Here is a 13,914-nt window from a genome sequence, read left to right as displayed (position 1 = left end):
CAGCTTCTTACAATCAGCACAGGATACAAATGATTCTAAACACAACAAAGCATTTAAGGGTTATAGGTCATGCCCAAGTATCCATTAATGGCTATTTTTCTCTGTGCTGGGATTTTGAAATCCTGGTCTGTATTTCAAGTCATAATCTTTGAAACTTTGAACACCATGAGATAAAATAATATAATGGAGTCATAATTAAAAAGGTTGGAAACTGTTTCATGCTCTCAATTATTTTTTTTTGAATTTTAGTAATTAGTAACAAAATTTCCTTGTATTCCTTGAGGGTTTTTATTACTTGTAAATGAGGGAGAAAAATAACACCAAATAAAACAGAAAATTAAGCATATCACTCGCGAGCCACTGTTCATATAAAGTAGCTGAAAGTTGCAGCTTTTACTATTCATGTCTGCAGTTTTACTTCAGAGTTAACAGCCTGGTCTCGCTGCAATATAATATGCCCTAAAGTGAGAACAAATAAAACGATTTAATAGTGTAATAAGTTTTTTTTAAAGTTAGTGTAAATCCTGTAAACTAAGTGCTTTAAACCCAAAAGCATGAGCACAGCTGCACATCTCACCTCTCCAATCATGCCATTCCAAACGCCTCGGACGAGTTTGCCATGTTTGCCATTGGTAACCAGATAAAGGTCATAGGAGAACTTGATATTACGGGAAAGTTTCTTTAGGATGTCGATGCAAAAGCCTTTACAGCACAGTTTGGTATAGGGCTCAGTGTCTCCAATGATCCTGTAGGTATAAGAACAGACATTACTGCCTGCTGATTCCTAAAATGATCTGGAAACAATAACACAGTTTTTTTTTCACTGATTTAATTTACGTGTTTTAAACAGGTCAACCAGATAATGAGTCAACTTTCATCTATTATTCACAAGTGCTAGTCAGTTTGCACATGCTGGTTTCATAATTTGTCATGTTGTGCTTGGAGTTTTGTCATAACTGCTGGGAAGCAAAGGGAAGGAAAAAAAAGGACATTTTAGTGTATAAATCGGAGAAAAACTCTGCTGTGTCTCATTAACAGCACATCATTTTTTAAATTGGCTTCACTTTTGTTGATTGTGAATCGTTGGTGCAGCACTGATAGATGGTATCAATCAAATGCACATAGAAGATATGAGGACTGCATAATAAGAAGCTCAATAAATCCAATCAGATGGCCTGGTGATGTCAGTGTGAGTTATTTGGAGCAGAGATGGAGAATAGCATCATGTCCCATCTTGTGATGGTGCAATTTCCAGTACAGTTATAGCTCAGTTTTGGCAGCATTTCTCACTCCAACCTTCAAGCACATACACACAGCAGTGCCAAAAACATAGTCATCACTATAGAAAAGAGAGAAAAAAGAAGACCAAGCAAACGGAAAAAAATCTGGTGAGATAGTGAAAAAGCATGAGAGGACAGGTGACGTCAGCAGTGGGTGGGTGTCTCCGGCGTGTCACGGCAGGTCCTTGTGTTATGTCACAGCTATAACAGATGGAAGGACAGCCGGGCCTGGACAAAACAAATCTGATGCAAAAAATAATCACCAGCAAACAAAGGCAAGAAAGTAACTCTACATTTCTGCAATGGCTACTGGATGGCGAATTCTCACTGCCATATCATATACCCCTCACATAAACAAGCACATAGCAATGCAAACATTTTTATTTTCAAACCACTCACTTCCTTTAAAACATAATATTGGAATCTGCATACATCATACAATGCATTTCTATAGCATTTGTCAGAATAAATATCACAATTTTAAATATGAAAAAAAAAAAATCTAATGTTTGATTGCATTTTAGACATCTAATGAAATTTGTTTTCTAAATTCCTGCATTTTTCATTAGATACATATGGTGCTGTTAAAAACTTTTGATTAAAACCATGTACATTATGCAGATTTACATATACAATATAAAGTGCATTGATGCATCAAATGTCACTTGTTATTGTAACTTTATTTCATTTTTAAAATTTTTTACAATTGTTATTTTTTGTTTCTTGTTTCTTTTTTTTTTTTTTTTTTTTAAATTAGGTGTTACCATTATCATTGACATGTGATCATGTTTCATAAAAAGTTTTTAAGCTAAAGAGCAATGAATAGAAAGTTTCGCTTGGGTAGCATGTTGTCTGTGTTACCAATTAAGTGTATTGTATTTTAAGTGCTTTTCTCTCTCTCAGAGAATCTTCTAAAGAGAATTGGATACATAAACAGTCATCCACAGTCGGCTTCAGCAAAACATTGCAAGTGAACAGACTTGGCTTTGCATTTAAGATGGACAGAGACAGTGGGATAAGGATCAACTCTAGCGGTTTAGTGTGGATTACTGGGACGTGACGAGTAAAGTGTCTCCCTAAAACAGGATTATAAGAGATCTAGCTTTGAGATGGAGCAGATGTGTGAGTTGACACTGTGATGGAAAAACACGTCTCTAGAACGTTAAATGAAGTCACTATCACATGTTACGCTTGACTGTATTCTGTTAGGGATTAGATATTCGCTGCTGGTTCGATTTGGACTTTTGTTGTGCCAAGTTTCAAGGTGAATATGTGAAGCATGTTCTGCAGCATGCTCACATGTCCCTAACTTCTTTTACTTAACTTTTCAGCTGATTTGCTTGACCTTGCCTGCAGGTGAGTGGCAACAGCATGGTTCTGTATGTGGATCCTGGGGGAGAGGGTTCACCCTGGTGCTGCAGGTTAATTGGCTTCCAGAATAGATAGCAGATAATGAGAAGACAACGGGATGGTGTGTCTGTGTGTGTGTATTTGGAGAGTTGGAGAAAAAGTGTTTTCAAGCAAGAAAGTCTTTGCGCTGTAGAGAAGCAAAACCAGAGCACTCTGATGAAAAATCACCTTGTAACCTCGCTCCAGACTAATGAACCATACAACCATGCCATGACAAAGAAGGGTTAAAAAGGTCGGTATAAACACAAACACACACACACATAATCTCAAAAGATAACGAATAAACTGCTGGCTGCAAACAAGCCTTTCCCACTGATGATTCATGGTAAACACTCTGCTCCCCTGTCACACCACCTGGCAGTGTTCAGAGTTCAGCAGCGATGCTTAACTCGGGTTCCAAAGGCATCTCAATATGTTTACACATAATGTGTGCAAATGTTTTCATTCCAGCTGTAAGAGACCCTGGACAAGGTGATTCTGAATCTTTGGCAGGAAGCCCTGAGAGATCCACACTTTCTGCTCAGGCTGCACTTTAATCAAATCTGCAAATTGTCACTCCACTCTGATCAGGCAGTGCTGTGAGTACAGTGGGCTCTCAGGGGACATTTGAGAGCTGTTAAAGCCACAGAACTGTGAAAATAACTAAAGGAACAAATGGGAATTACTATTCGAGGAAGAACCTGAATAGTAAGGTCTGTAATGACTGACTTCACACTCTGACTCCTGAAACTGAGGTACTTAACGTCACTTTTGGGGTTGTTTTTTGTTTCAGCACAAAACTGAAAGGTCTGCAATGGAGGCAACTTAAGTGTCATTGCAGTGTCTGGTATGGGAAAGAAATTCCAAAATATAACTGCTACAATTAGATTGAGCTCCAGTTTCTCTGAAACATTACGGAGTATGTAGCTGGAATAAGTGTGCACCAAGTCCCAATGCCTGGAATAATAAGTGTAAGCTATAATGTTGGTGTAAAATTGATGCTAGTAAACAATGCAATGCAATTGTTTCAAATACATACATTAGTTCAATAGTTCATTCTTATTCTTTATTTATATTGGCTATTGTTAAGGTTGCAATTCGTGACAATGTAATTGGACTATTTTTTTATTTAGATTAACGTTTTATCCTTGTGTTTTTTATTAATGTATTTATTTATCTGTTTATTTATTTATGAGGATGTTTACTAGTCAGGATGGTATCTAATTTGTTGATTGGTACATTTTTCACCAAAATTACCTCACACAAAATCGCATTGATCTGTACCAAGTTGAGGAATCTATTAAAAGCACTTTTGCTACCAGAAAATCTCAACTTCACAAAACTAAGATCTTGTCATTACTAAATCTATGAACTTAGTCTAAACAAGCAGCCTGGGAAACAAGTAGTATTTTTTTCCTCAATACCTGAATAGGAATTGCATGTCTGGATTTATTAGAATAATGAGGCCAGGAATAAAAGCATCACATAATCTTAAATTAGATCTAGACCTTTCAGTTTGCAAAAAATGTATGTACAACTCAGAAACTGTAACTCTTGTCATATCACACTTTCATAACTTCGTAATGGCCACTAAAGATAATGACCACTACATCTCACATAATGTTAAAAAACGTAAGGCACTCAATAAGATTATATATTATATATAGATTATACATCTTAACACTTAGATGTCCTTTTGCACAAATTACTTGTGCAAAAGGACATCTAAGTGTTAAGATGTATAATCTATATTATATATAGATTATACATCTTAACACTTAGATGTCCTTTTGCACAAGTAATTTGTGCACAAATAAGATTTTTATTGACAGTCACCCTTTGAATTTGTAGTGATTTTTTCTTTGTTAAATGCTGCATCAGTTAGATAAGTATCAGATTAACATGCATTTTGTTTACTGTATTATATACATCTGTTTTTATTATCATGTACTGGAACCTGTAAGGGACATAAAAAAAAAAAAAGGACCGACCGCAGTTACTTACACCTCAGTCTTGTTTGATTGCCGTCTGCAGGGCACAGTGTTGCTGAGGCAGGTGCCGGTGATGGGGTCCACAGCCTCTACTATCACAAATGGCCTTTCTTCAAGAGTGGCCACAGTTAGATGGCGGTTATCCGAAACTGGCTCCAAGTACGTTCCATACCGAGGCCAGACAGGATAGCGCATCTGCATAATACCAGACTCGTAATTTCCAACCTGGAGAACAGAGGAGAAAAACTGATCCAAGTAAGATACAATAATCAAAAATCATCCAATGATTGTGAACCACTATAAAAAAATTCTTGCAGATTTTCTGGAGATTGCAATCAGATTGCAGTGTGGTTTAATAATTGTTCTTAATTTTTTACTTAATGGTGCATTAACATTTAATGACAACTAAAGTAAACATACATAATTATTAATAAAGAATATTAACAGCATGTGTCTGTTACATAATTGTTATTGTTTTTGTAGCTTAGTTAATTTCTACTTACATCCATGTCACAAAAAAGGTAATGTGACAAACTGAACATCAAAATTTAGTGGCAGAAAAAATATACTGTATAAACCCATATCATTATCATAATTCTGACATTACATTGGCATGAATGTTGACTTTAAAAATGTATTATATTTCAATTAAACTCGCTTTATTTATGGGCCAGAGACGACCACATGTAATTAAAGGTAGAAATGTTGTGTGTTCAGGAACCCAAGTGGAAAGGGAGTAAGGCCAGGAACATTGAAGGTGGGTTTAAACTGCTCTATCATGGTGTGGATGGAAAGAGAAATGGTGTAGAGGTGATTCTGAAGGAAGAGTACAATAAGAGAATAGTGGAGGTGAAGAGAGTTTCTGATAAGGTGATAATAAATGTCATTAGTACTTATGCTCCACAAGTGGGTTGTGAGATGAAGGAGAAGGAAAATTCTTGAGTGATTTGGATGAAGTGGTAGATGGTGTACCTAGCAAAGAACAATTGGTGATTGGGGCAGACTTTAATGGGCATGTTGGTGAAGGAAACAGAGGTGATGAGGAGGTGATGGGTAGGTATGGTCTTAGGGAGAGGAATGTAAGACATATAAGAGTGGAGGAAGGTGCACACAGGTGGACTATGTTCTATGTAGGAGATGCTACGTGAAGGAGATTAGAGAATGTAAGGTGTTGGCAGGGGACAGTGTAGCTAGACAGCATCAGATGGTGGTTTGTAGGATGGTTTTAGAGGTGAAGAAGAAAGTCGGTTGGACCAGATGACATACCAGTAGAAGCATGGAGATGGCAGTGGAGTTTTTAGCCAGGTTCTTCAACAAGATTTTGGGAGGTGAGAGGATGCCTGAGGAATGGAGAAGGAGTGTGCTGGTACCGATCTTTAAGAATAAGGGAAATGTGCAAACCTGCAGTAACTACAGGGAAATTAGGTTGATCAGTCACACCATGAAGTTATGGGAAAGAGTAATGGAAGCCAGGCTGAGAGAAGAGGTGACCATCTGTGAGCAACAGTATGGTTCATGCCGAGAAAGAGCACCACAGACGCAGAGGAGTTGTGGTATTGTATGAGGAAGTCAGGTGTGTAAGAGACGTATGTAAGGGTGGTGCAGGACATGTATGAGGACAGTGTGACAGCATTGAAGTGTGCAGTAGGAACGACAGATGGTTTAATTTGGAGGTCGAACTGCGACAAGGATCGGCTCTGAGCCCTTTCCTGTTTGCAGTGGTGATGGACAGGTTGTTGGACGAGGTCCATGGACTATGATATTTGCGGATGTTATTGTGATTTGTGGTGAGAGTAGGGGCAGGTTAAGAAGAGCCTGGAGAGTTGGAGGTATGTGCTTGAGAGAAGAAAAATCAAAGTCAGTAGGAGTAAGACAGAGTACATGTGTGTGAATGAGAGGGAGGACAGTGGAGTGGTGCGGTTGCAGAAAAAAGAGGTGGAGAAGGTGGAAGAGTTCAGATACCTGGGATCAACAGTGCAAAGTGATGGAGAGTGTGTTAGAGAAGTGAGGAAAAGTGTGCAGGCAGGGTGGAGTAAGTGGAGAAGAGTGTGCAGGAGTGATTTGTTATAGAAGAGTATCTGCGAGAGTGAAAGAGAAAGTTTATAGGACTGTGGTTAGACCTGCGATGTTATATGGATTAGAGACAGTGGCATTGAGTAAAAGACAGGAGGTGGAGCTGGAGGTAGCAGAGCTGAAGATGTTAAAATTTTAATTGGGAGTGACGAGGATGGACACAATTAAAAACGAGATTATTAGAGGGACAGCACATGTAGAACATTTTGGGGACAGTGTAAGAGAGGCCTGATTGAGATGGTTTGGACAGAGGAGGGACATGGGGTATATCAGTAGGAGAATGCTGAGGATGGAGCCACCAGGAAAAAGAAAAAGAGAAAGAGGAGGTTTTGTATGTGGTGAAGGAAGACATGCAGGTAGTTGGTTTCAAAAAGGCAGATGTAAAGGACAGAGTAGTATGGAGACAGATGATCTGCTGTGGTGACCCCTAATGGGAGCTGCCAAAAGAGGAAGAAGAAGAAGAAGAATACATCTAACTTTGTCATTATGTAATCACAAGTATTCCTCTTGTAATAAGGAGAATTATGAAACTCTAGGGTCAGGTATATAATATAATAATTGGTACTGACAAAGCCTCCAGAATGTATCAGTGTTATATAATGAAAGATTATATCAGAGTCTCTATTTACTCTGTTCTCTCTTGTATTAGCTGACTCAGGGTTTCAGTCAACTTGACATCAAAATAAATGAAAGCAGTCAAAATGAGACCCCATGACACCTATTGAAAGTGGCTTTTAGAAATGCTTGTGCTTTTGAAGCGCTTGTATAGGAGCCATTTGGCCTTTTGAAAGCTATCCTACACTGTGTTAACCAATTTACTAAGAAGCTGGTTAAAATGAAGCTGAAGGAACCAGAACATGGTTAATAGTTCTTAAAAACATTTAAACTCATATATTTGATTTCTTATGAATTTTACATTCTCCAGTGTACAAACTAGATCAGTGTGAACAAATGCTGCTGGTGAAATACTTCATGGTGTGAAAGAAATAATGGAAATATATTTGGACAATGCTTTTGCTAATTATTTTGTGGCTAATTAAACCATTTTTTTCTATAATTGTATTCATTATATTTTGCTGTGCTTGGTCGAGAGCATAATAGCATACATTGATTTGGCTTAATGTCTTCATTAATATGTAAACCACTAGCCAGGAAACACTTGCAAGAAAAGCCTAGAGGATAAAAGTAATTAGGAAGAAACTAATCACAAATCTTTTGAGAAACTGAAGACAGATATTTGAATAAATCGAATGCTTACATTTTGTTGTCTGTTAATAACGTTGTTCATAAATGAATATAATTTGGTTATTTTTTTATTTATTTTTTATCTACACTGTAGTAGATCTTTCAGCATTTGTGGATAAAGGAAATAAATCCCTATTGCAGTTCCGACTTACAAATAGATTTTCTTGGAATTTCATTGTTGAAATTTCATGCAAGTGTAGAAAATGAGAACTCAGGAGCCTTAATCTTATCCAAAAGCACTCAGATGAAACAGATCTTCCCTCTGTGGCTAGCAGATTTAATCTGTTTAGGATTCCTAGTACAAAATTATTACAATTTCTGACTGGCACAATGATTCTCTGTTGTAAAGATTTGGGGAATACACAGATGAAGGGCATTTGCACAGCTCATGTGAACTAGCCTGGTGCCTTTTGTGTTGGTTGTGTCAGAGAGAAGTCAAATTGATTTTGCTTAAGGGTATATTGTATATCAAAGAACAAATAAGATACTGCTGGACTAACCGGCAGTCATTTTTTAAGACTAAGCAGAGGGAAAGATTTTATGAACAGTTTTCTGTTAGTTTTATACATCACACTGCAGGATGTGAGGCTTAACCCAAGTTCAACTCCTGGTCGCTTATCTTTATCTGTCAAACACACTCTGTTTAATATTTTTCCGCATGCCTGAGGTCACTTTTTCATCTTTTTGAAAAGAGGTCTGTCTGGAAGGGGACGTGAACACCAATATGAAGAGCAGGTCATCGTCAGCTGTCAGCCTAAGAGATTTTGAATAGAGCTATGTGGTGATTTACCTGCCTAATAAATGACCTCTGCTGCACAACATGAGTGTAGAGTGAATTATCAGTCTGCAGTGCAGCTTAGAGATGGATCTGAGTGAGAGAGATCAAGGACTCCGCAACTCTCAAGTGAATGAGAATATGAGAATGAGTCAAGAAAATGGACTCTGCCCCAAGGGACACAATGGAAATGAAAACTGAGAAAGTCAAAAATAAAAAAAGAAAAAGGAGTACCTCTCCTGCTTCAGCTTAGTCTATTTTGTCCAGAAGTTATTGCCTTTCATACTGTAAAATGACTTTAGGAAGTTTTAGCATGCAGGCTGAAATGAATGTTATCCTCCGATAGGTTTATTAAAGAAATCTGTGATTATTCAATTAAAAAAAAAGTATTCTTTGTTCTGCTGGGTTAAATCTACTCCTAGCTCAGTAGTGAAAGTCATTTGAAAGCATAGAATGTCTGATAGATGCTTTAAAAAATTTTTATTTAAATTTAAATTACATTTAAATGTATCACTTTTCATAGATGACAGGAAATGGAGCCAAAAATCACTTATACTTATACAACAAAGTGACAGCAAACACAAACTCTGGTGAAAAATTGTGGCTTAGACACAAAATAATATATTATGAATAGATATCCGTTCATCATACATTTATCAGTTCTCAACGGTATTTGCTTTCGGTAATGCGTCTGTAAGAGCAATGATGTGTAGCATCAGAATTTTTTCTGCGAAGCATTTTATCAGCGTGCAAAATGTGATCAAGTTTTGCAAAAGCTGAAGTCATCTGTTATCATTTGAATAGATATTTGAAAATATCAGTTGAAATACTTTAAAAGGAGCATGGAGTTCCCTGCAACAGCCCAGTTTTTTTTTTTTTACAATAAACACATTTCCAACAAATGGTACAGGTATAAGCACGAAATAGACACTTGCAAGTCACAATCAGAAACGTTAGTGTAAAGTATTGTTTTTTTTGTTGATTTATAGTGCAAGCTGTGAGAAAAACTATAAATGTACACCTTTTATATGATTACATATTTACACTTACTGAGCACTTTATAAGAAACACTTTTACACCTACTCACTAATGCAATTATCACATGAGGCAGTGGTGCAATACAAAAAATTCAGCCACATATAATCCAGTAGCTTTGGATAATGTTCACATCAACCATCAGAACAGCGGAAATTTTGACCATGGCATGATCGTTGATGTCTCTTTACTCATAATGGTTAAATAAAGAACAAATATTGAGTGATCCAGTTCTGTGGACAAAAACATCTTGTTGATCAGAGAGGTGAATAGACTGGCTTGTGCTGACAAAAAAGGTTACAGTAACTCCAATAGCCACATTGTACAATTAGGGTAAACATAAAAGCTACTAAAAATGCAAAACACATCGGACCTTGAGGCAAATGGGTTACAACAAGAATCCGAGGCTGCAATGGGTACAAGCTTGAAAAAAGGGTGAGTTGAAGACTTGATAAATGTACTCTGGTCTGATGAATCTCGATTTCTGTGGAAGCACTCTGATGATAGGTTCGAAATTTGGCACCAATAGCATGAATTAATGGACCTAACTTGACTTGTGTCAACAATCCAGGCTGGTCGTGGTGTTGTAAAGGCGTGAGGAATGTTTTCTTAGCATATTTTGGGCCTGCTAATATTGATCAGTTATCAATTAAAAAAACACAGCCAATTTGAGTATTGTTGCTGGCTATGTACAATATACAATTTTTCACTGTTACTCAGTGGCCATTTTAGTCATCAAAACTGAAGCCGATGAACCACCTTGGGGATGTGGTGGAACAGAAGTTTCACAGCATGGAAGTGCACCTGAAAAATCCACAGGAACTGGGCGATATAAGCATGGACTGGAACCTTAAAGGAATAGTTCCAACATCTTGTTTAATCCAATAATTAGAAATCGAGGCTACTTTAAGCGCAATGGGGGGTAAAGGGGCCACCAACACCCCCACCCACACATTTAGATATTGTTCCTAAAAAGTGCTATAAATGAAAGTAATTGTCACAGATACATAACAGCACAGATTTTTTTACACATTCCACCTTATTAGGAAACTGGGGGGAGAATGCTGGGTCAGCAATTAAAATGTACCCCTGGAGCAAAGAGAGGGTTAAGGGCCTTGCTCAAGGGCCGGACAGGGGTGGTGCTGGGACTCGAACCCCCAGTCTTCAAATTAGTAACCTAGAGCGTTTACTATTATACCACTTCTTCTTATAAAGTGATATAATGGCTCATTCTCAAAATTGAAAAAAAAAAAAAAAGGACTTTATAAGGGTCAGTGGACTTACCGGTCAGAGTCATGACAGATAATATGCTAAAAGAACTGGAATCAAAATATAACTAAAGTATATATTTTATAGAAGGTTTGAAATGAGTTTGAATTGAGACTTCTCACTGAAACAAACAACTCAGCCTATAACAGGTCTGATCTGAGTTCTGAGTCATTCAGGTATCATAATACAAATTACACAGCTCTATGTACATACCTTTTAAATAACTATATTGACTTCACAGCAAGAAATGTACCAATCTCTCCAAAGTTTTTTTAAACAAGCCTGTGTGTGGTTGATGCTGTGGTTTTGTGGTTGCTGCTGAATTGTATTGTGTCTAAAATATTTTATCATTAGCTCCTATTTTGAGTTGTAAAATTATAAAATAATGGTTGATGTTTTTGTCTTAGTTTAGTGTACTGTGATGACATTTGACAGTGATTTAAAGGATAAACTGACCAAACACTCATTTGCTACTCTTACAGTTCACTTGTATGCCATGATTTTGTATTTGTGATTAAAATGTTCCAAAAGGATTATACAATATTTTATTAATTGTGTATAATGTTTATATGTATTTAATATTGCAAGGTTCACCTTGTCCCATTGTCTGTCCCGGTCCAGCGTGATTATAATCATGGTTGGGTTGATGAGGTATCCTTCACTGTTGAATGAGAAGTCTGTGTGATCCCATGACACATTCAACATGTGCCTGTAAAAAGAAAATAATCATATTTATTTTGGACATTTTGACTTGTAATGGCATTGATTTAAGTTAGACAAGCTAATTGTGACCTACATTTTAAGTGCTGCCACTGTTAAACCTATTATTAAACAATAATATAAATAGCAGCTTGTTGTCAGTTGTCTCTGTTGTCAGAGCGATGCAATGTAGAGAAAATGACTTAATTTTATCTGAGAATTCAATAATTTAGAGGTTGGCCACATAGAAGGTTTTGAGCACCTTTTGGAAAGGAAAAAAAAAGAACTAGGGTACCCTACTCTTTCTCAAGGTTTAACATCATTGTGATTTAGTGCTATGTCTTAATACAAAGTATAATACTGCAATACATGTAATAATTCTAGTAAAGGTGTTTTAGTCTTTAAAAAAAAATACTAAACATAACGACCACAATGCGAGTTTTAAACTGTTCCTCATTTTCAGTGTGGAAAATGTAAAAAAAATATAAAACTCACTTTAGAAAGCTCAAACCAATTATGCATCTAAAGAATAATGTAACAATGCAAGCATCTCTAAAATGCTAGAAAAAGTATGAATTATAGCAATCAATCCAAGTGAGAAAAAAAAACATTCATCCTTCCAATTGATTATCAATTGTCAGGAGATAAAATAGCCATATACAAATAACTTTTATTTTGACTAGTTTCAAAAACCAATAATACAGTCTGCAGATATCCCATCTGAATAAAAACTCTCTAAAAAGTATGCACTATTAATCAGCCAAAATATAAATCCATTGTGATTACACAATTAGGTTTCCACATACATGTACATTTAGTTTAACAAAGTGAGTTGCAAAAGCAGCAGTGATTTCCATACTAACTTTACAATGACTAAAGAAAAGGAAAAACTTTCGCAACAAATTATGGCCAGCAGACATTTTTGTCCATCAGAGTAGGAAATCTTCAAAAGGACCCATGTTGAGAGAGAGAGAGAGAGAGAGAGAGAGAGAGAGAGAGAGAGAGAGGGCAATACAAGACTTCAAAGCAATTCTATTCGATTTCAGATTAATATTTTGTTTAGGTTTTAAAATTTAAAACCTTTAAATAAATCAGTGTTAAATTCTGGAACTGTGAAAACACATTACAGTTAGAATAGGATTTGAGGGACAAGCTGCATGAGAAAACACACACACTCATGACATCAGCCTGCTGGCTACAGTATACTGTATATGCTTATGCATCATCTGTGTGTGAAGCCTGTGTCATCTCAGTCCGCCGTCAATTCATTAACAACTGAATTGACTTAATCGCAAGCTGACTCTCATCAGGCTAAATTAAAATTGATTCAGCCTATGGCATGTTAATGATAGTGAATATAATGCAGTTGTAGTAAGTATGTGTTCATGCTCCAATTCCAATAAAGTATAGAAAAATAAATAAATAAATAAATAAATAAATAAATAAATAAATAAATAAATAAATAAATAAATAAATAACAGTTTACATATCTTATATTAAAATGTCGGCCTCAAGGTCTTAATATACATTTTTTTGGGTTGTCTTATAAAGCATATATTATAGTTTGGGAAAAAAATGTATACAGTTTCGTTCAATCTTATTTTTTTAATTTGTTTTAATTACTACTTAAAATCATCAATCTCGATTGATATTTAAAAGTTATTACATAAATTTTTTGGAGTTTTTTTTTCAAGAATGAGTATTGATTTTATAATAATTACAGTATTGGCGTTCAGAGGGAAAGTAGACCTCACTGATTGTGCGGAGTAAAGCTATGTATGTTGTTCGATTTAGACTCATGTAGACTCATGTCACTGCAGAGCGTGTTCAGTTTCCCTGCCTTCAATGACCTTGACTCATCCTAAACTCTACATTCACTCAGTCTCTGCCCTGAAGCTCAGCTTCTCTCTGGCTTATTAAGATTTTTTTAGACCAAATAGGATTTGCTCTGTGTTCCCTGCCACAAATGGTACTTGATGCTGCACTGGAATGAAATAGTATATTTTTTATGATTTTTTTTTCCCCGTGTGTCTGATGTATACAGTGTTCATGTTAACACTTTACAATAAAATACTGTTCTATGGTTAACAAATACTGTGACTGTGCAAGGAATAAACAGAAACTTATAAATAAAGCTTTAGTGCAGTAGTTACTATTA

At 36.2% G+C, this 13,914-nt stretch overlaps 1 protein-coding gene across 2 annotated transcripts in view; it reads right to left on the bottom strand.

Moving 5' to 3' along the window:
• The window catches only part of grin2ca (glutamate receptor, ionotropic, N-methyl D-aspartate 2Ca), a 56,196-nt gene that overhangs the window by 11,427 nt on the left and 30,855 nt on the right, over nucleotides 1-13,914 (bottom strand). For both annotated transcript variants that reach the window (XM_083567115.1, XM_083567116.1), the window contains 3 exons: nucleotides 11,652-11,766; nucleotides 4,674-4,885; nucleotides 578-746 (listed from right to left, as the gene is read on the bottom strand). In XM_083567115.1, the coding sequence (XP_083423241.1) occupies nucleotides 578-746; nucleotides 4,674-4,885; nucleotides 11,652-11,766 (496 nt within the window). The remainder of the gene's footprint in view (nucleotides 1-577; nucleotides 747-4,673; nucleotides 4,886-11,651; nucleotides 11,767-13,914) is intronic.

This window comes from Silurus aristotelis (genome assembly GCF_946808225.1).
Source record: "Silurus aristotelis genome assembly, chromosome: 17".
NCBI lineage: Eukaryota > Metazoa > Chordata > Actinopteri > Siluriformes > Siluridae > Silurus > Silurus aristotelis.
Note: the sequence above shows the minus strand (reverse complement) of the source record. Positions and strands in the feature narration are given on the sequence as shown.